This window comes from Beauveria bassiana (genome assembly GCF_000280675.1).
Source record: "Beauveria bassiana ARSEF 2860 unplaced genomic scaffold BBA_S00028, whole genome shotgun sequence".
NCBI classification, from domain to species: Eukaryota; Fungi; Ascomycota; class Sordariomycetes; order Hypocreales; family Cordycipitaceae; genus Beauveria; species Beauveria bassiana.
The window spans coordinates 5,303-24,037 of record NW_007930863.1 but is presented as its reverse complement, the minus strand read 5'-3'; the positions used below and the strand labels follow the sequence as shown (position 1 = coordinate 24,037).

The following is an 18,735-nucleotide window of genomic DNA, read 5'->3' as shown; positions in this document are numbered from 1 at the left end:
ATGTATGCGTTACAGATATTCAGTAGTCTTATCTATATTACCTGTGCATGCAAGTACAAGTTCAAGCACATGTACAGTGCAGTCAGTGGATGCCATGTGTCCGTATGAGGCAAGATTGATGTCGTTAAAGCTTAATCATTGGTTTCAATGCTTACACCCCTTCTTTCGGACTCCCTTGTCACCATCAAATTTTCCCTAGTCAATCTACTGCTTACAAGGCGCCGATGTGACATCACCTGGGCGATGCTGGCTTACTGTCTTCCTGTGTTGCGCGGGTGGGCGGGCGCTACCCAACCCCGCCTCTTGGGCTGAGTGGTGACAATGTGGTGACATGCAAACAAAAGTTCAACTCTCACTTTCACCGTCGACCTATCTCTATCAGAAGCTGCATATCTCACCGATTAAAGTCGTAGCAGAAAAGCTAGCGCCATGGCGGAAGAGTACATGGACTTTGACCGGTTCATCGAAACCTATGAGCTGAAGCTCGACAAAGAGTTTGATCGCGACGACGTAGAGGCTGCATGGGCCCCCTCAGCCAACGGCGGTCCTCAGCTTTGGGGAGATGAGGGAGATGTATTCGAGCTTAATAACGACGACCCCATGTCAGAACTGGCTGAGAAGTCGAGCGCAGAGCTGAAACTGAGTCCAGACTGGAAGTTTATGGCAGTTGCAACCAATGCCGTCATCAGGATCTATACTGCCGAGTCGAAGATAATAACGGCCGAGTTTCATGGACACGAAGAGACAATTCAAGCCATTCAATTCTGGAGGTTGCCCAGCGACGACGCCGAAGACGCCCATTACGTGGTTTTGTCTCAGGACTCGGAGCCTGCAGGCGCTGATGGCATGATAATTGCATGGTACCTTGATGGAGACGGGAAGCTTATTGGCGATACAGAGAATCCCATTCAGTTCGAAGGTAGATTCCTCTCGGCAAGCGCAAACGCTCTGCGCTGCAACGGGTCTCATTTCATGCATTCGGATCGAAGCATGACAACGCAGGGTTGGCCGAGACCAAGCGACTGGCTCCCACAGCTCGTCATTCGCTCTCTTTCGAGTCCTCTTACCGAAGTCTGCCGACTCAAAGGCCACCAGGATTCCATCAAATGGGCTTCGTGGTCTCCCGCCGACCCAAACGTCATAGCATCGGCATCTTGGGATGAGAGCTGTCGAATCTGGAACGCTGCGACAGGCAAAGTCACTCACGTCGTTCAAATCGCTGACGGACAAAACTGGACGGGCGACTTTTCACCCAATGGAGAACAGATTGTGTTTGCTGGTAGAAGCCGGAGCGGTCCACCACACCTTGCAATTTACGACGTTGCGACTGGCAACAAAATCCTGCAAGCTGAGATGCCGGGTTTCAGAGGCTGGTATACACCACTCGCATGGTCTCCAAACGGCGACGTCATTACCTTTGTGGTCAATCGCTCTGTCATCCTATGGGATGTTGCCACGAACAATACCGCAGAAGTCATGAAGGTGCAAAGCGACGGTAGTTTACGCGACGATTTTTGCGACATCACGAGCTTGAAATGGCTTGATCGAAAGGGCAGCAAGCTTCTCGTCCGACTTACTGACCATACCGTCTTTGTCTGGGACAGGCAGCGCAATTGGAAGTGGAGATTCCAGCGGCCGCCGGAACTGCAGCAGTTGGCGACACTCTCAAGTGCAGAGGCCTTCCTCGAAGAAGAGAACAAGCTGATTTGTCTCGACGGAGATTGGCGGATGCGCACTTGGGAACTCAAATGAGAGTAGATCGTATTGTGCGTGTCAGCGGACAACAGAAACCGCCGCATTTGGCAGCATCAGCATGCCTTTCTTGCATGCAAAGGAGCGGACAACCTCGCAACTACGTGGCAGATTACGCAATATGAGACAGGTAACAATGTAAAACTCAACGGGAGGTCCGGCCAAGGATAGGATAACAAATTTGATTGAGATCTATGGCGTGATTCACAGAAAGTTAATTGTATGACCACACTCCGAGAAAACACAACGCAGAATAGGCAACGACAAAGAGTTTCGGTGGCTAATAAGAAAACACGGGAGTGGAGACCAAAACTATGTACAGACATAGTGGTTGAGATGATAACAATCAGGAACTAAATTTGAAGATAGCGTGGTCAGACTGTGGGGGAAATGGGCGCAAGTTACCTGAGAACAGCAACGTTACATGTGAAATACGAAGAGCAACAGCGGGGTAGAGATTGCAAACTAGGTATATATAAATAGAGGGTTGTAATAGAGTCCGATTGATAGATGCAAGGAACCGAACAACATCATGAAAATGAAGTTGACGCAGATCCTATTATCAGCCCTTGCAGCGGCGACAGTCAATGCGCAGCAAGCAGCTTCCGTTACTGGTATACAGGGTCTCGCAAAACGTCTGTTCAAGGGACATGATGCTCAATTTGAATTCCAGCTAACGCAGAAGCATGAGAACTGGTCACGTTGGAATACGCCAGGTAATGATAATTACACAGTTTCGTCCAACAATGGGAAGATTCGCGTCCAAGGCACCACGCTGAGTGCCTTGGCACGAGCGTAAGTTTCGATCATCATAATCCTGTGTTGCATAACAAGTACTGCGTTACTAAAAAAAAAAAACAATTTAGGCTGCGCCATTACGCAAAAGATGCCCTCAACATGGACGAGCATTGGTTTGTGGACGGCGTCTATAACATCCCGGAACAACTTCCTCTCCCTAAAGAGGTGCTTACTGGAGCTAGCACGGTACCGTGGCGCTATAATCTGAACACAGGTACGCCATCTTCATGACATGTACCTTCTGCCACCGTCTTATTCTAATAGATTCTAGTCACTTTTGGTTACACGTTTGTCTGGTACTCCTGGTCTGACTGGGAGAAGCTACTTGACTGGGCTGCGCTGCGGGGTATCAACCTGCAGCTCGCTTGGGTCGGTTACGAAAAGATTTTCCTGGACAGTTTTCTCCAGCTTGGCATGGAGGAAGACGATATTCTTGACTTTTTTAGCGGCGAGGCTTTCCAGCCATGGAACCGCTTCGGGAATATTCACGGTACTTGGGGCGGCGAAGGCCGGCTCTCCGCTGAATGGATCAACCAGCAGTTTGCTTTACAGAAAAAGATTGTCGCTCGTATGGTAGAGCTTGGTATTACGCCTGTACTTCCCGGATTTCCTGGCTTCGTTCCCGCTGCACTAAAGAAGCTTCGCCCGGATGTCAATATTGCGGAGGCGCCCGTTTGGGTTGATGTCCCTAGGAACAATACAGCAACTGCGTTCCTCAACCCGACCGACAAGACCTACGCCGAGCTTCAAAGCCTATTCATTAAAAATCAGATCAAGGAGTTTGGGAATGTCACCAACGTCTACACAGTTGACCAATTCAACGAGATAAACCCTTCTTCTGGCGATACAAAGTACATCACCGATGTCTCCTCTAGTACGTACAAGGGTATTACTGCAGCAAACCCAGCCGCCATCTGGCTCATGCAGGGATGGCTTTTCTACTCGAGTCAAAGCTTCTGGACGCAGCAGAGGGTAGACGCCTACCTCGCCGGGCCACCAGGGCAGGACGATATGATCATACTAGATCTTTTCAGCGAAAGCCAACCTCAATGGCAGAGAACGAGGAGCTATTTCGGTCGCCCTTGGATTTGGTGTGAGTTGCACGATTTTGGCGGCAACCAAGCTTTACACGGAAAAATTACCAATGTTACCCAAAATTCGGTCCAGGCTCTCAAAGAGTCTGGTTCGATTGTTGGGTATGGCCTGACTCCAGAGGGCTATGAAGGCAATGAGGTTGTGTATGACATACTGCTCGATCAAGCGTGGGAAGGCTCTCCGATTGATACGGCAAATTATTTCCGTGCATGGGCTAGGAACCGATACTCTGCCGCAGGGATTATACCAGAGGATGTCTTTACAGCCTGGGAGCAGCTTCGACAGCATGCGTATGACGTCCAAGACAATGCTATACCCTCCGTCGGTGTTTCTGTCTATCAACTTTTCCCTTCTCTCAAGGGACTGGTAAACCGCACTGGCCACTATCCACCGCCCACCGCCCTACAGTATGACCCAAAAGTCATGAAGAACATCTGGCATCTTTTTTACAATTCCACCATTGATAGTCCAGGGCTCCTTCAGATTCCTGCGTTTCACCTAGACTTTGTTGATGTCACAAGACAGGTCTTAGGTAACGCCTTTATCGACATCTACACAGACCTTGTCAACCAATTTCAAGCCACTGCGAATGCCACGGTAATCCAAGACTTGGGTAATTCTATGCTATCCTTCATAGAGGATTTGGACATGGCTCTCAACACCAACGAACATTTCACGTTCAAAAAGTGGCTCAATAGTGCTGAGTCTTGGGGGCAGAGTATTGGTGCTCCCGATGCAGTGGCTTTCAACGCTCGCAGCCAGGTCACCGTCTGGAGCACTGAGTCTCGTGCCCTTGATGATTACGCTGCAAAAGCTTGGTCCGGTATTGTGAAATCGTATTATGGTGAGCGGTGGAGAATATTCATCAATAGCCTTGTGAGCGCTAGGGAGCAAGGTACTGCCCTTGATGAGACGGCTTTGAATGACAAAATTCGTCATTTTGAGCTATCTTGGCAGTACCGCGGATATAACCCAGAGGCTAGCGATAAAGCCCAGGATATTGGAGGCGTCGCGAAAATTCTGATGAAGCGCTGGCCTGCTGCTTTTTCATAAGGAGATTATAGTTTATACTGATCATATATATCTCAAATCTCAACATTCTCTTCTCGGAACACGAATTGTATTCACTTGGGCTAAAGTATTGGTAGAACTCTTCCAACCGCATTTCCTTGGCGGACGACGTGCTTCGTAGTGATGTGTTCACCATTTGCACCCCGGAATTCCACAGTAATATAGGAAGAAGCTCCTTTCTGTGACCAACAGCTGCTGTCATCAATTACGATCTAAGTGTTAGCACTGTGGCTGCAGCCTACAGAGCTAGGTCTAGGCAACAAAGTCACAACGGGATCTATTGGTTCTCCTTGATTGAAAGTCCGTTATTATTAAGTACTAAAAATAAATTAGAATAACGTAGTACGGCTATAGGAGACTGCAGACGCTGTTGAGTATTTAAACGCAAAACTACTCACGGGTAACACCGAACCTTATGAGCAGAAATGAGCTAATAAATAGCGGGTTAGGCTACATGGATGATCTAACTCCAGGGGAGGACACAGGTCTACCTACAGCGGACTCCATCGCCCTAGTGAATCCTAATTACGTTATCACGTCTCACCCCAGCGGACGCTGGGTCGGCTCAAAACCACAGCCTGTTGGGAACAAACAACAAGCATGGATAATAAGGAGTCTGTCCACAAGTCCGACATCGAAGAGGGCCATAGTGCCTACCGCCCCGGGGGATTTCATCCCGTTTACGTCGATGACATATTCAATGACCACTATGTTGTCTGTAACAAGCTCGGGTATGGTGTCTATTCCACAGTTTGGTTGGTGCGGGACACCAACCGCGAGTAAGTATACTCCAAGGCAAGAGAGATGCACCACAGCGCGCTAATTAGCACTAGACGCGGCCACGAACACCAGTATGTTGCCCTCAAAGTGTTGAGCGCCGAGTGCTATTATACGGATAAGGATATATATGAGCGAGAAATCCTGAGACACCTTCGCGAAGGCAAGCCCACTATGGCGGGCTACCCATTCATCTGCCATCTACTAGATGACTTCGAAATTGCCGGCCCGAACGGAAAGCACGTGTGTCTTATATTTCCTCTAATGGCCGAGACATTACGCAGCTTTGGAGCATGGTTTAAACGATGTCTCGTGCCATATTTTACTATGCGACGGTTTACAATTGAAATCGCTCTTGCGCTTGATTATGCACATGACCGGGGCGTTATACACACAGGTAAACGTCTCTGCAAGCGTCTTAGCTTTGTGCTACTAATTGATGACCAAATTCAATAGATATTCAACCGAACAACATTTTTGTCCAAATTCGCGATCGTAGTCTGCTGGAACGCTACTTGCAAGAGCAAAAGCCACCACAACAAGACCGGGAAGTCCCTTACATGCCTTTACCCTCGCGCTCGCTGCGACGCTACTATTTTCACATGAAGGACAGTATCGACGGCTTCAGTGTAGTTCTAGGAGATTGGGGTGTAGCAAGCTGGAAGAACAAGCATTTGTCTGAGAACATTCAGCCTGTGGCACTTCGAGCCCCAGAGGTGCTTCTCAAAGCTCCCTGGGACGAGGCAGCTGACTGGTGGAATCTAGGTGCCGTCGTTTTGGAAGTCTATCGCGCCATTCGCATGTTTTCCGGAATGGTCAGAAAACCTGGAGAGATGTCGAGTCAGTATGATGTCCGGATGCACCTTGCGGAGATGGTTGGCTTTTTTGGACCGTTTCCGAAGACGCTCCTCAATAAAGGAGATCCAGACTACGTGAAAGATGTCTTCGGCGACGACGGAACAGTAACTGCGTTCCCACCAGGGTTTATTCATCAAGACTTGGCCTCGGAGGAGATGTTAGAGGGGCTGACCAAGGAGGAGCGTGAGGAATTTGCGTCATTTCTACGATACGTAATGAAAATAGACCCTAGCGAGAGGCCAGATGCCAAGGGAATTCTAATGCACCCCTGGCTAGACGCATTACAAGAATAAAAGCGGCCCTATATAAGAGCATCTTCTTTATTTTCTACTAAAAAGACATATAGACGATATAACCAAAGAAAAAGCATTGCTACCGCTATCGAAAGCTGTTCAGTCCACAGCTCTTACGCAGTGGTGGCGGAGTCCTTGGATGTCTTGGACGGCAGAGAGGCAAGAATTGCGCAGTGTGAGTACATGGCGCCCGCGGAACCCTCGTTACCATACTGTAAAAATTGATTAACGCAAATCATTGTCGCAGAATGGAGTAAAACTTGCCTTCGTATATATAATTTGAAGCTCGCTGTGGGTTGGCTCTGTAAGCCAATAAATCGAGCTACTGTAGGAGCCCCATTGGGTAAATAGATTGTGATATCCCTCGCCATTCTCAATTGCAAGTCCGTAGTTCACTTTGACGCCGAATTTATTCCCAACAATAAACTTTGAGGGCAGCCTACACCGTTTTCTTGGTTCACGCTTGCGCTCGCGGGCCTTTTCCCATTCATGGAAGTAGGCAATCGAGTTTCTCACGTCGTCCTCCATCCTGATGATGGGCGCAATTTTGACCTCGATCCCAAGGGCCCGAAAACTTTCCCATACAGATGCATCAATTCCCTTCAGTGTTTCTGGGAGAGGCGCCTCTCGGGTGTCGTTGTAAGCATAGGCATGGGAGCACCAAAAGCCCAGTGTACCGCCTGCGTTCAGAGTCAGCGTGGATTGGTCGCTAATTTGGTATGATAGCGCTTCAAAGACCAAACCTTTTCCACAAAGCGGGTCGTCGGAGATCAATCTCTCAATGGCGCTGTGTAACGGCAGCCTTGTTGGGTCCAATACAGATGATCTGCCAGTCAAGTGCCTAGTCCCAGGCACCGCGTAGAGGTTGTAAGTCAGCGTGAGCCGGTGTCCACTGGAAACCTCCATCACCTCGTGCTCGCAGTCGCTGTAAAAAGCCGCCCACTCAATATGAGGAAGCTTGCTCTCGTCAGAAGGCGTGCTCCAGTCGAAAGTTGTCTCCTCGCCCTTGTGGCGAACTTTGAGTTGTCCGCCGTGGTGCTCAGCTGGGAGGCAGACAACGAGGGATCCAAATTGCGCGGCTGAACGGGGCGTGTCAACATGGGCCTTGAACATACCGGATGGGCCGGAGTAAATCTAAGGTAACAAAATGGGGAAATATGCCGTCAGTTTATGTATTGAAAGACGAAACAGTAAAGCTCCATCAGCGACTGACATTGAGTTTGTAGAGCCTCGCATCTACCGCGCGGTGCGTTTGCGGATCCTCGAAGCTTGGAAGAAGCATCTGCGTCACCGTATCGACGATTCCGAGGGAATAAGGGTCAAAAGTGGTGCAGAATAATTCGGTGTCCATCTTCAGAGCCTTCCGATAAGTCTCGTCGAGAACGTCTTTACCGTTTAATCCAAAAGTGGCTGGCTTGCAATCATCCCTCAGGCTGTCGAGGGCATCGCGATCACGTTGTTGAGTAATTGGGAGCGTTACTCGCTTGCATTCGGCCAGACCGCCATGCGGCGGATTGCTCAAGTCCCAGCGAATCGTAACTGGTTTCGACTGCGTTGTTCGTAGAGATGTTGACGACCGTGCCTCGGCTTCGCCGTCGACAGTGGTGGGTGTTGCGATGGATATCCGACCGCCGCACGCATAAAAATGCTTCTGCTCGGCCAGTGCGTTTTTGAAGTCGACGAGGACCGGAGTTAAAGCAGGACGCGAAGACATTGTGCAGAGACAACTGTTGACGAATCTGGTTGATGGTGACGATGGACGAGAGATGCGTGGGAATGCAGTTTTTGTAGACGTTCGGAGGGACTGTGACCTTGATCAGACTGCTGCCGACGAACTACATTTTCTGCGTCAAGTGCGATTGTGTGCATATTCACGGTCTCACAGCCAAGCCGTGAGTATTATTCATGGTCACACAGCTACAAATACGTAATAATTAGTTTCATGGAGAATTCTAGGCCAGTACGGAGCTGCAGGCCGAATACGGGCAAGGCAACCGAGACAGATCGGTCGCGACTTAGCGGCCTGGTGTGGAAACACCTAATCTCGCTGGCGCTAAGCAAGTCTGTTTATTCTCATGATTTAGGTGGCAGCTATAGAAGAAAAGAAAGTAACTAACTAGTTCTTAACTACTTTTCTTCTTTTTTATGCTGTTTTATCTAAGACCTAATCCAGCAAATCAATCATCCTCGCTAGGTGCCCACTCGAGATATCTCATACTAGGCTCGAACCTGTATTCATAGCCACTTCGTCGCAACCGTTGCCTCATTACCATGCCTATAGCCCCTTCCTCGTCCTGTTGCCACGAGGGAGAGTACTTGATTTGCATGATACGCACAGGCTGCGGGTTGCGAGTGCTCCATGGCTACGTTTGCTGAAAAGTAGGAATGAGGGTCGTGGCGTCGTGTTCAAAAACTTACCGTGGAGTGGCGGAGTAGTCTAAAACTGGGCGTAATGCCGGGCAACAATGAGGCTTGATTGATTCCTTGATTTTATTGTGATGATGATTACTCCAAGTTCGTTGTGGCGTATAACAAATTATGACTAATAATATCCCCACCAAAATTACACCCCTACAAGTCCCCCCGCACGCCTGTTTACCAGTCTGTAGCAGACAGAGTGCTAAAAAGAGACTGCTTTTTACCAGTAAAATAGCGCCCACACGCCTATTTCCCGGTCTACAACAGACAGAGTGCTAAAAAGGGACTGCTTTTTACCAGTAACATGCGCCCCCCCCCCACGCAGGTTTACCAGACAGCAGATGTTTCACCTCACAGCTGGTACGACATAAAGCCGAATTCAATTACGGGCTTAGCCAGACGCCGAACAAATAATATGGGTTTTACAAGAAACTTCAAAGGTTAATAATGTAAATTTTATATTAGCTCTCCTAATCAGCAGCCTAGGGGAGCGACCAACAAAATGTACGAAGATACCCAAGTTCAAAATCGGCAGTACGACTCAATACGTACATTTCCCGATCAGTTTCGCTTATGCGGTACACTCTAGATTGTCTTTCACTAAGACTGGCGCTATACAGGTTTCATTATGCGTGCGCATGCTTGGGCGCCTGGCGCATTTTGTTTTCCTTCATGTCTGTAAAATGTCCCAAGAGTCCGGCCTCAACAACCAAATCTCTAAACAAGCCACCCTTCTCCACCAACGCCTGTGGTGTGTCATATTCAAGTGCTCGGCCCTGTTCCAGCACGACGATGTAATCAGAGTCTACAATCGTGTTGATTCTATGCGCAACCGTCAAGATCGTCTTGTTCTGAAAACTTTTCCCACGCAGCGTTTCCTGCACAATAGCATCAGTACGGTGGTCGACAGCCGAAGTGGCTTCATCCAGTACCAGCACACGGGCAGAAGTAAGTAAAGCGCGCGCCAGACTGATGAGTTGACATTGGCCCTGACTGAGATTTGAGCCGCGTTCGTGCAGCGTGGCGTCGATCCCGCCTTCCATGCTTTTGACGTGGGCTTTCAGCTGTGCTTGCGCTAGAGCAGACCACAGCTCTTCATCTGTATGCACAGAGGCTGGGTCGAGGTTATCTCGCACAGTGCCTGGGAAGATGGCCGGGTCCTGAAGGATGATGCTCAGTCTGGGACGAAGGTCGTTCAGACCAATACAGGTGGTGTCGACGTTGTCAATGGCGATAGCGCCCTCGGCTGGCTCGATGATGCGGAAGAGCGCAAGAGCGAGAGTTGATTTTCCTGCACCGGTACGGCCGACGATACCGACGCGAGCACCTGCTGGGATGGACAGATTGATGTCTTCTAGGACAAACGGAAGACCGGGACGGTATCGTGACGAGTAGTGCTGGAACTCGATAGCGCCAGCCGTGGGCCAAGAGGGCAGTGGAGCAGTAGAGGGACTGCTTTCTAGAGGCGCCTCGGGGGGGATCGCTGTGTATTCAAGGACGCGTTCGACAGCGACGAGGCTGTTTTCAATCTGAGAAGAGGTTTTGACTGTGTACATGAGAGCGGTGGTGATCTCAAGTGCATAGGAGAGCGCAAGCCCGACAGCGCCAGGGTCGACTGGGTGGCCTGTAGCCATGGCAGCAACGGTGAAGGCAGCGACGCCTCCGACTATGACGCTGCCGAGAAATTCGACGCGAAGTGTGATCCATCGGTTAGAGTAAAAAGACAGGAAATATGCCTGGAGGTTATTATCGATGCGAGTCTTGGTTTCCTTTTCAAAAATGTCTTGTTTGCGATAGGCGAGGATGGTGTTTACGCCACCTAGGGATTCTTGGAAGTGGGAGTAGATGGGGGATTTAGTGGAACTGTCCATACGAGAGAGCTCGCGAGATGTTCGTACGTAGTATTGTTGAAGAACGACGCAGATGTAGGCCAGGGGTCCAACGAAGATTAGGAAAAAGGGCGATGCTGCTTCCGTCAGTACTGATACTGCGAAGATGCGATTGACTACTTACTCCAGCACACTACTGCAAGCGTGAACATAATAGACGTCAGGCAGCTTACTGCTTGCGTGAATGTCCCAATCATCTCGCCATCAATCTTTGACATGTCGCTGCCAAACCTGTTAAGAATCTGTCCAGCTGGGGTCGTCTCAAAAAAGCTCAACGGTGCTCGGAACATGGCTGCTGCCATGATGTCGTGCAGTTTCTTGGAGGCACTGATTCGGCAGAAAGCATTGACAACAATCGATGTGGCAGCTCCACACAGAGCAGACGCGAGCCCGAGTGCTGTGTAAATGGCAATGAATTGGCCTGGCTGGTAATTGCCACCGTACTCGGCATTCTTGTCAGTCCAGTATCGTATCCACAACCCACTGCCTGGAAGATGTCAGCAGAGCGTGCAAATACTAGTCATGGTAAGTCCTTACTAAGCGCCGCTGCATGGGATAACATCATGAAACACACCCACGCCGCGAGCTGAAAATGACCACAAGCTGATGTATAAGCCTTGTAGACAGCCATCGTTACCTTTCCTCTCTCTGACGTTTCTAATTTTCCCTTGGCGAGCTGACCGGAACCGTCTTCTACGTTCGTGTCTGAAGCAGTCTCCTTTTGTCTGTTGTCAGCAAGCAGAGGCGTGGCTTCCGTTGCATCGTTGAGGACTTCTTCTATGATGAATTCTGGCATGGCGGCCGGAGTGGTGGCCTGCACAGCTTGTACCTCTGCGAGTCCCTCTTTGATATCAGCGATATCCAGGTCGTGCTTCCTGTCCACTGACAACGGTGTTGCGGGAGAAGATTGTTTAGCTTCAATTGTGACGAGCGAAGTTTCAGTTCCACTGGTTGTTCGCTCAGACTCTTGCTTCTTCAGATACGTGTTGACCAGTTTGAAAGTTTCGGTCTCGGTGGACATGAGTTTTTGATAAGTGCCTTGCTCGGCTATTTGTCCTTCCTGAAGGTAGTAGATAGCATCAGCACTTCTAAGCACACGGGTCGAGTTTGTTGTAAGGATACGTGCTTTATTGCGAAGAATGCCGTGTGGACCTAACACCTGTTGAATCAAGTGCTTGCCAACATGCTCGTCCACAGCAGCCAGACAATCGTCTATGATGTAGATGTCAGCTTCAGAATACACAGCTCTTGCCAGGCTTATTCGGGCCTTCTGGCCCCCACTGAGGGAAATTCCGCGTTCGCCAACTTCGGTCGCATCGCCTTTGGGTAGTGTCTCCAGGTCTGGACGCAATGCGCACGCGTTAAGAGTCTGTTCATAAAACACAGAATTCCATGCTGAGCCAAGCAAGATGTTATCCTTGATCGAACCATTCATGATCCATGAAGTCTGGGGGACATAGGCGACAGTCCCGCATAGCCTCACAGTTCCTTTTGTTTTGTGGAGCTGTCCTAGAATGCCGCTGAGGAACGAGGATTTGCCAGACCCGACTGAGCCGATGATACAGCAAAACTCGTTTTGGTGACATAAGAAGTCCGGAATGCTAATGAGCTCTTTGCTCTCAGAGCTTCCAGGTGTGAAGGCGGCATCCTTGACTATGATCAGTCCACCTGACGGGGATGCAGGTTTCGCTTCGATCATGACAGCATCAGGTTGGAGCTCTTCTGCTGTGAAAATTTCCACACATCTGTGTAATGACACAGCACCTTCCGTCATGGTTGAGACTAGGTTTGGAAGTTGAGATAAAGGGGACTTGAGCATGTTGAAGACAGCAAGCGAAGTGAACACGATGTCAGTTGTGAGCGGTTTCGACTGGATGAGTACGTAGATACCAAAGCTGAGAGCGGCGATCAGATAGCGCGGCATAGAAAAGAGAATGGTGAATGAGCCGGCCAGGATTGATTGAATTTGCATTGCCTTCAGTTCTTCGTCGTGGCGCACACAGCGTAACTTTTCCCGATACACGGAATCCCAAGCGTACAATTTGATGGCTGCGGAACTGGTGAGCACTTCGCGAAGATTTCAGGGTTCGTGTATCTCACCTTTCATATTATCAATAATTCCACCCATGAGTCTCGTCCGGTTGTCCTTGGCTTTCATATATCTGACCTGGAATCGCTTATAGAAAACGACAACGAGCCCATGGACAGGGCTCAGCACAATCATAAGCGCAACACCGGCCAACATGGCCCATCCAAGCAAACGGTATAGTAGAACTAGTGCCAAGATTATTTGCAAAGCCAGAGACCAGACCGAATGGGCCTCTGCGACCATGTCAGATACCTTTGCCACATCAACACTCATGACGTTGATGATATCCCCGGTCGACTTCGTGCTGCGAGCTTGACCAGACAACTTGATCGACTTGTGATAAAGCTTCACCTTGAGTGCCGTCTCAACATGGGTTGCGACAGTGACCGTTTGAGATAATTTCTTTTGAAAACACTAATAAAAAGATTAGCCTTAGGCTAGAGTGAATCAGAACAGCGGCTCTGAATACTGACCACTGTCTTCAGGAACGACGCTAAAAACATTACGAAAGCCCAGAACGCGCCCCGGGTATACGGCTGCGGATCTCCCGTAGTTCTGGAAGCCACCCATTGGATGAGATGTTGGAGAGCGAGCGGCTGGAAAACCCAAAATATGTTGTTGAGAAACTCTGCGATGCCACAAATGGCGAGTTCGACACCGTACGACCTGGCCAAAGTGGCCCAAATCGATGGCTTTTTACCATTCTTCTCCTCCCGAACCCAAGCGGCCTCAAGTCTGTGGTAACACGTATTCGAGGTGTCGTCTGGGTGGAGAGCAAGCAAGTTCTTAACTGTGAGGATGTTGCTGTATCCAAAAGTCATGAATGGCGACAGCCATGTAAACATTAAAGTTGAGAAGATATTTGCAAATTCCAAAGGATTTCTGCCACTCTCACCTTCAAAGCGCGGTCTCAGCAGTAGCTCGGCCACAACAAACTCAAGAAACAGCTCCACTGCTCCAAGCGTCCATGCTGTGCAATGGAAGATGAACTTTGACGAGCGAGGGCCAACTGCTGGATCCAGAGCAAGCGTGATAGCTTTGAAGGTATACACGAGCACAAAAAAAAGCCAGTATGTCAAAACGACGGCGTTTTCGCACAAAGAGCAGAAGTTTTCGAGCCAATGCGCCCATAGGATGACGAACAGGGACGTCGATACTGCGACGAGTGACCAAAATGACACCTCCTGAAGGAAATTCTCTGGCTCTGTAAGAGCCACGTTGATTGTTTGAGCGACTGTCAGTCCGAAGACTGCGACAACAGTGACCTTCGTGTCGCACCTGGTTAGCCAAATTCTGTCCAGCTTCGCGTCCACGGCCGCTGGTGAAACCAGCATACCAATTTTGCAGCAAAATGCCACTTTCCAACCAGGGATTTACCGACAATGCCACACCTTAGGAGGTAGGTGACGGCGCCGAGGCCGCAGATAATGGCACATATTGATAAGACGCCAATTGCACCGTCGACGAAGCATGGTGCCTGGTAGAAAGCATTGCCACTCAGGGGTCTCCAGCCTTTGGGCGAGACGCAGAATGATTGGCGATGCGAGAAGCTGGAGCTAGAGCTAAAGCTTGAGCTGGAGTTGCATGTGAGGCTGGACGACAGCGGAATGGGGAGGAGGCCTGGGAGGGGCGTGAACCCAGTAGCGTTATTGCCGAGCAGCACTTGCTCCATGCCGGGTTATTGTCGAAAGCGCTGGACGTGAGCGGGAACGAAGAGTGACAAGATGATTAAGTTAACCGAGTGTAACTGGAAAGGATGTACCGTAAGGACTACACATGTGCCGCGAGCAGGCATAGAAGGTACAATCTTCAATGTTGCCAGGGAAGACTGCGACCGAGGCTTACTAAATCCAATCGTTGCCTAACTATCACAGTGGGGTCGTGCTTACTAACAGCAAGTGCGACGCTCAGTTACACAGTCAATGAAAGGCGAAGAGGATATAAAAGGGTAATTCTGTTCCTTAATCTGATATAAAAGAATATCTAAAGAGTAGACGAAGTGACCTTCTTTTATATGCGTTCTTCCAGCTATTTACATGTCTCTTTTCCCGTGTGGTTAACAGGACGATGTATGCAAGGGATGCTAAGTAATTTCAGGCTGTGGCCGAGCCCCCGAACAACCGTCGTGGCCTGTTCACAATCAATAATCCGTACCACCTTACGAGATGCAGCATGCGGGGCTTAGCGTGTGCCGAGTTTAGCGTGCGGGGCTTAGCGTGCGCCGAGTTTAGCGTGCGGGGCTTAGCGTATGCCGAGTTTAGCGTGCAGAGTTGGAGGTGTAAAGTCTTTGTGGACAGGATAGACGGCATGGACCACAACACCCCGGAAAGAGGAGGTCGAGCATGCGAGATTTTGAATAGCTATAGTCGACAATGCCCAGCTAGCACGTGATCCGGCCGAAGTCAGCGAAGAAGACTGGTACGTCAGAGGACCATCTCAATTCATCTAGGGCTTTCTAGCAAAGTGCCGTAATGTTGTTGGCCTCGACTCCGAAGGCCTGCTTGACGGCAAGGATGAACCCATCAAAACTCCGGAAGGTATGAGGCTGTGCTAGCAAGGAGTCCTCCCGTAGTGATAACGTCCGCTAGACGGATGATATAGGATCTCCACGAGAACCGGGATGCATTCGTCCAGCTTCTGGGCGTGCATTAGTATTTTGTCTCGGATCGGAGCACCGCCTCCAAGTGTCCTTTCTTCCTATAAGCATTGCACTTAGGCCTGCGGCTGGTTGTGTTATCGACCGCCTTGTGTAGGTTCAAGGCCCACATGCATCCAGGTGACTGCGCCGCTTCTGCCCGTCGAGTTTACAAATATGGCACGAGTATAGAGGACAGCTTACGACGTGGATTGTTAAAATGAGCTCCTCTAATGTTACCTAGCTTAACGCTATATTGCTTTCCTAACATTGCGAGTTTTACATGATGCTTTTTTTCCAACCAAAGATTTCTTAGTGGAATTTAAGAAGTACGGAACCTAAGTGGTGTACGCTTCACTTAGTCGTATGGTGAAGCCCTGTCTTTAATACGCTCTGCGCGTACAGATGTGGTCTAGCTCTGTCATAGAGACTTGATGCGTTCTCTTCGCCGCCGGAGACATACATCGCTTCAATAACACTTCATAGTAAGCCGTTCAAAGGCTTGAAACAAGAATATGTCATCAAATATAAAGATGCTAGGTGAAGCTAATGCGTCCTAAGTTACGAGGTACCACGGAACACGTCATGTCTATAGAGTCTCTTCTCAAACTTTCCGCGTATTCGCCCAGTCCAAAATCGCCTGTGAGTCACGACATGTATGCGGATATCCATGCATTGCTGCCAGTTCACCGTCTTCTGCTAAACGGTACGAAATTGGACTGATATCGGCTCCACACCACAGTGCAAGGCGAATCTGCTCGACACAGTGATCTACCTCCGCCCAAACTCAATGTCAGTCAGAGCTTACGAGCGAGATTCATACCCAAGCTAAACATGCGGAATTGCGTCGACCTACCGGTGTGTCTTAGTGCCGCTTCCTCCGTCATATTATGTCGTAAATAGGACGGTGGATAGTACTCTGGGTGTAGGGACTTCCTCAGCGAGTTCAGGCAATGCAAAGAGTGGAAGATATCTAGCAGGACAACGTATGACCCTGAACCCTCTGGGAACTCAATAGTCGGTACTGTAAGCTGTTCGGCTTCCTGCTTTGAGATCCCAGTCGTCAAGTCGTAATGGTTTTCCCAAATGCGGTCGAGTTTAGCCGATGGAGCACCCATAAATTGCGTCTTCTCGGTGAAAGCGTTAGGAAAAATTTCGTGAATATTTCGTAGAGCAGATGCGGCCGGAGCTGGATAGCAGCAATTGTTTAGTGGTTTGCCCTTTTAGTCTGTCCACATTTCATCAATGGACCTAACTTACACCATACAGGCTGTTCTAAATCGGCAGGGCAGGTGCGAGCATAGGCCATGCTCCAGACTCCACCAATGAGCACAGAGAGGAAAAGCAGGATATTGAGTAAGACAGAAATGAGAAGTCGAAATGCCGCCCCTCGACGCGCGGATTTATTCCATCCCTCCAGTGCTCTCGTCCCCGCGGACATGTCCTCATCTACCTCTTCTGTAGGTAAGGGACTGAACTCATCATTTACGCCCATTGTATTCCGTAGTGTCGTTGCAGGATAGGGAGAATCAGATGAGAACGAGGAAACAAAAGGGTAGCGAGGGTCCTTAGAAGATAGTCGAACGTCGAATGCGTTGACGGTAAATGGAGTATGTGGCATATAATTATAAGGGGAGCACGAGATACAAGGCATTAAATCCTGCTCATACCCTGGAGATGCCGCCACCAGCCACTAAGAAGTATCTGCAGGGTGCCTCTGGGTTAGTCTCATACCTCGGAGACTTTATCCCTCTTACGCGCTGCTACACCTAAGCTAAGCAAGACAAGTGTGCTACTGTCCCGGAACCACTGTCCCGAGACGAGTGTGCCCGAATGTGGGGGGTACTACTACGGCGTCACCCGAGGGTAGGGGCCACTATATCGGCGTTACCCGAATGCAGGGGGCACTACTTCGGCGTCAGCAGCTGCGTGTAGAGTGACCATGCAGCTCTAATTGGTCGAAAACAGGAGGCTATAACGCTAAGACAAGGTAGCAAGACATATTTACGTGTTAGATACCTTACCTTCGCTATGTGAAAGGAATCAATAGCGGGGTAACATTTAGAAGGAATGCGGAACTGTTATTAGCGGACGCTAGATTACATCAGGCAATGTTGAAGTGCGGAGGCCCACTTCTAGTGCTCATGCGGGGGAGTCTATCAACGGTTAACCGAGGGAAAGTACGGAGTAGGCGTGATCGTGACACCGGCCTAGTGAAGGGCCGGCCCCTCAAAGTACGGTGCGAGGTATGCGCATCACGCGGGTTCGTCCTTGCTGTAGTCATCGCCTTGCAAAAATCTAGATCGTGAGATGGCGACAAGGCAGTCAAGGTCTTCCCAGTTGGCACCGTAGAAGCGAGGGATAGTACTTTCAGTAGTCATGGTGCTGTGGAGCTTTGACCGCCCTGCAATCGCGCCAAGGGCCAGTCATAGTCTTCTGTGACAGCGTTCACAGGGGTGCAGTCGTCACACACCCGGACGTCTCCGTTGCTTTTAGCAACGAATACCATGTTGTTGTTGAGCGGCTGGCGTGGCCGTGCTTCGATGACACCCTCTTTGAGCCAACCCGTGCACTTGATTGGCTAGCAAGAAGTTCTCCCATGGTAATACAAATCAAACATCACGAATAAACGCTGAATCAACGCATGGTCAGCACAGGATCAACGCATCGTCACCGCAGGATCAACACATGATCAACGCCACAAAGATAGTATAGTATAGTATAGTACCAAATCCAACGTTATACGAGAATCTATAGCGTGAAGGTATATAGCCCAAGAAAAGGGCTTGTGTTATGATAGCCGGGTGGCGTGTCTTGATTCTAGGATATAAATATACCTAACTTTCCCAAGGACACCTCCCTGAATATTGCATTCATTACCATCGAACCTTAGGAAACCTGTGCGGGAATTCATTCTATTTCAAATAACAACAACCAAAATCGCCCCTGATCATGCATTGGATCAAGTACTTCGGGACTACAAGCTCCATCCTCTGTCTTTCGGCAGCAACGCCCGTACCAAAAGGGTCCAAGGCTCCCGTCGTGGACTTAGACTTCAAT

The 18,735-nt window shown here is 49.5% G+C and overlaps 6 protein-coding genes across 6 annotated transcripts; 3 read left to right on the top strand and 3 right to left on the bottom strand.

Moving 5' to 3' along the window:
• Positions 1–429: 429 nt before the first annotated feature.
• BBA_07781 (F-box and wd40 domain protein) lies at positions 430–1,752 on the top strand (the record flags this gene model as incomplete). The annotated part of the gene is made up of 1 exon (XM_008602878.1): positions 430–1,752. The coding sequence occupies one exon, from the start codon at positions 430–432 to the stop codon at positions 1,750–1,752; it is 1,323 nt and encodes a 440-aa protein (XP_008601100.1).
• Positions 1,753–2,284: 532 nt separating this feature from the next.
• BBA_07780 (alpha-N-acetylglucosaminidase) lies at positions 2,285–4,698 on the top strand (the record flags this gene model as incomplete). The annotated part of the gene is made up of 3 exons (XM_008602877.1): positions 2,285–2,547; positions 2,619–2,764; positions 2,822–4,698. 3 exons carry the CDS (start codon positions 2,285–2,287, stop codon positions 4,696–4,698), a joined length of 2,286 nt encoding a protein of 761 aa, XP_008601099.1.
• A 618-nt stretch (positions 4,699–5,316) lies between these two features.
• On the top strand, positions 5,317–6,644 carry BBA_07779 (serine-threonine protein kinase; the record flags this gene model as incomplete). The annotated part of the gene is made up of 3 exons (XM_008602876.1): positions 5,317–5,495; positions 5,550–5,890; positions 5,950–6,644. 3 exons carry the CDS (start codon positions 5,317–5,319, stop codon positions 6,642–6,644), a joined length of 1,215 nt encoding a protein of 404 aa, XP_008601098.1.
• A 113-nt stretch (positions 6,645–6,757) lies between these two features.
• BBA_07778 (oxidoreductase, 2OG-Fe(II) oxygenase family protein) lies at positions 6,758–8,358 on the bottom strand (the record flags this gene model as incomplete). The annotated part of the gene is made up of 3 exons (XM_008602875.1): positions 6,758–6,856; positions 7,047–7,778; positions 7,858–8,358. The coding sequence occupies 3 exons, from the start codon at positions 8,356–8,358 to the stop codon at positions 6,758–6,760; spliced, it is 1,332 nt and encodes a 443-aa protein (XP_008601097.1).
• Positions 8,359–9,688: 1,330 nt separating this feature from the next.
• Positions 9,689–14,712, bottom strand: BBA_07777 (ABC metal ion transporter; the record flags this gene model as incomplete). The annotated part of the gene is made up of 6 exons (XM_008602874.1): positions 9,689–11,028; positions 11,076–11,438; positions 11,489–13,000; positions 13,052–13,454; positions 13,514–14,305; positions 14,377–14,712. 6 exons carry the CDS (start codon positions 14,710–14,712, stop codon positions 9,689–9,691), a joined length of 4,746 nt encoding a protein of 1,581 aa, XP_008601096.1.
• Positions 14,713–16,472: 1,760 nt separating this feature from the next.
• BBA_07776 (uncharacterized protein) lies at positions 16,473–17,170 on the bottom strand (the record flags this gene model as incomplete). The annotated part of the gene is made up of 2 exons (XM_008602873.1): positions 16,473–16,864; positions 16,936–17,170. The coding sequence occupies 2 exons, from the start codon at positions 17,168–17,170 to the stop codon at positions 16,473–16,475; spliced, it is 627 nt and encodes a 208-aa protein (XP_008601095.1).
• Between the last annotated feature and the right edge of the window lie 1,565 nt (positions 17,171–18,735).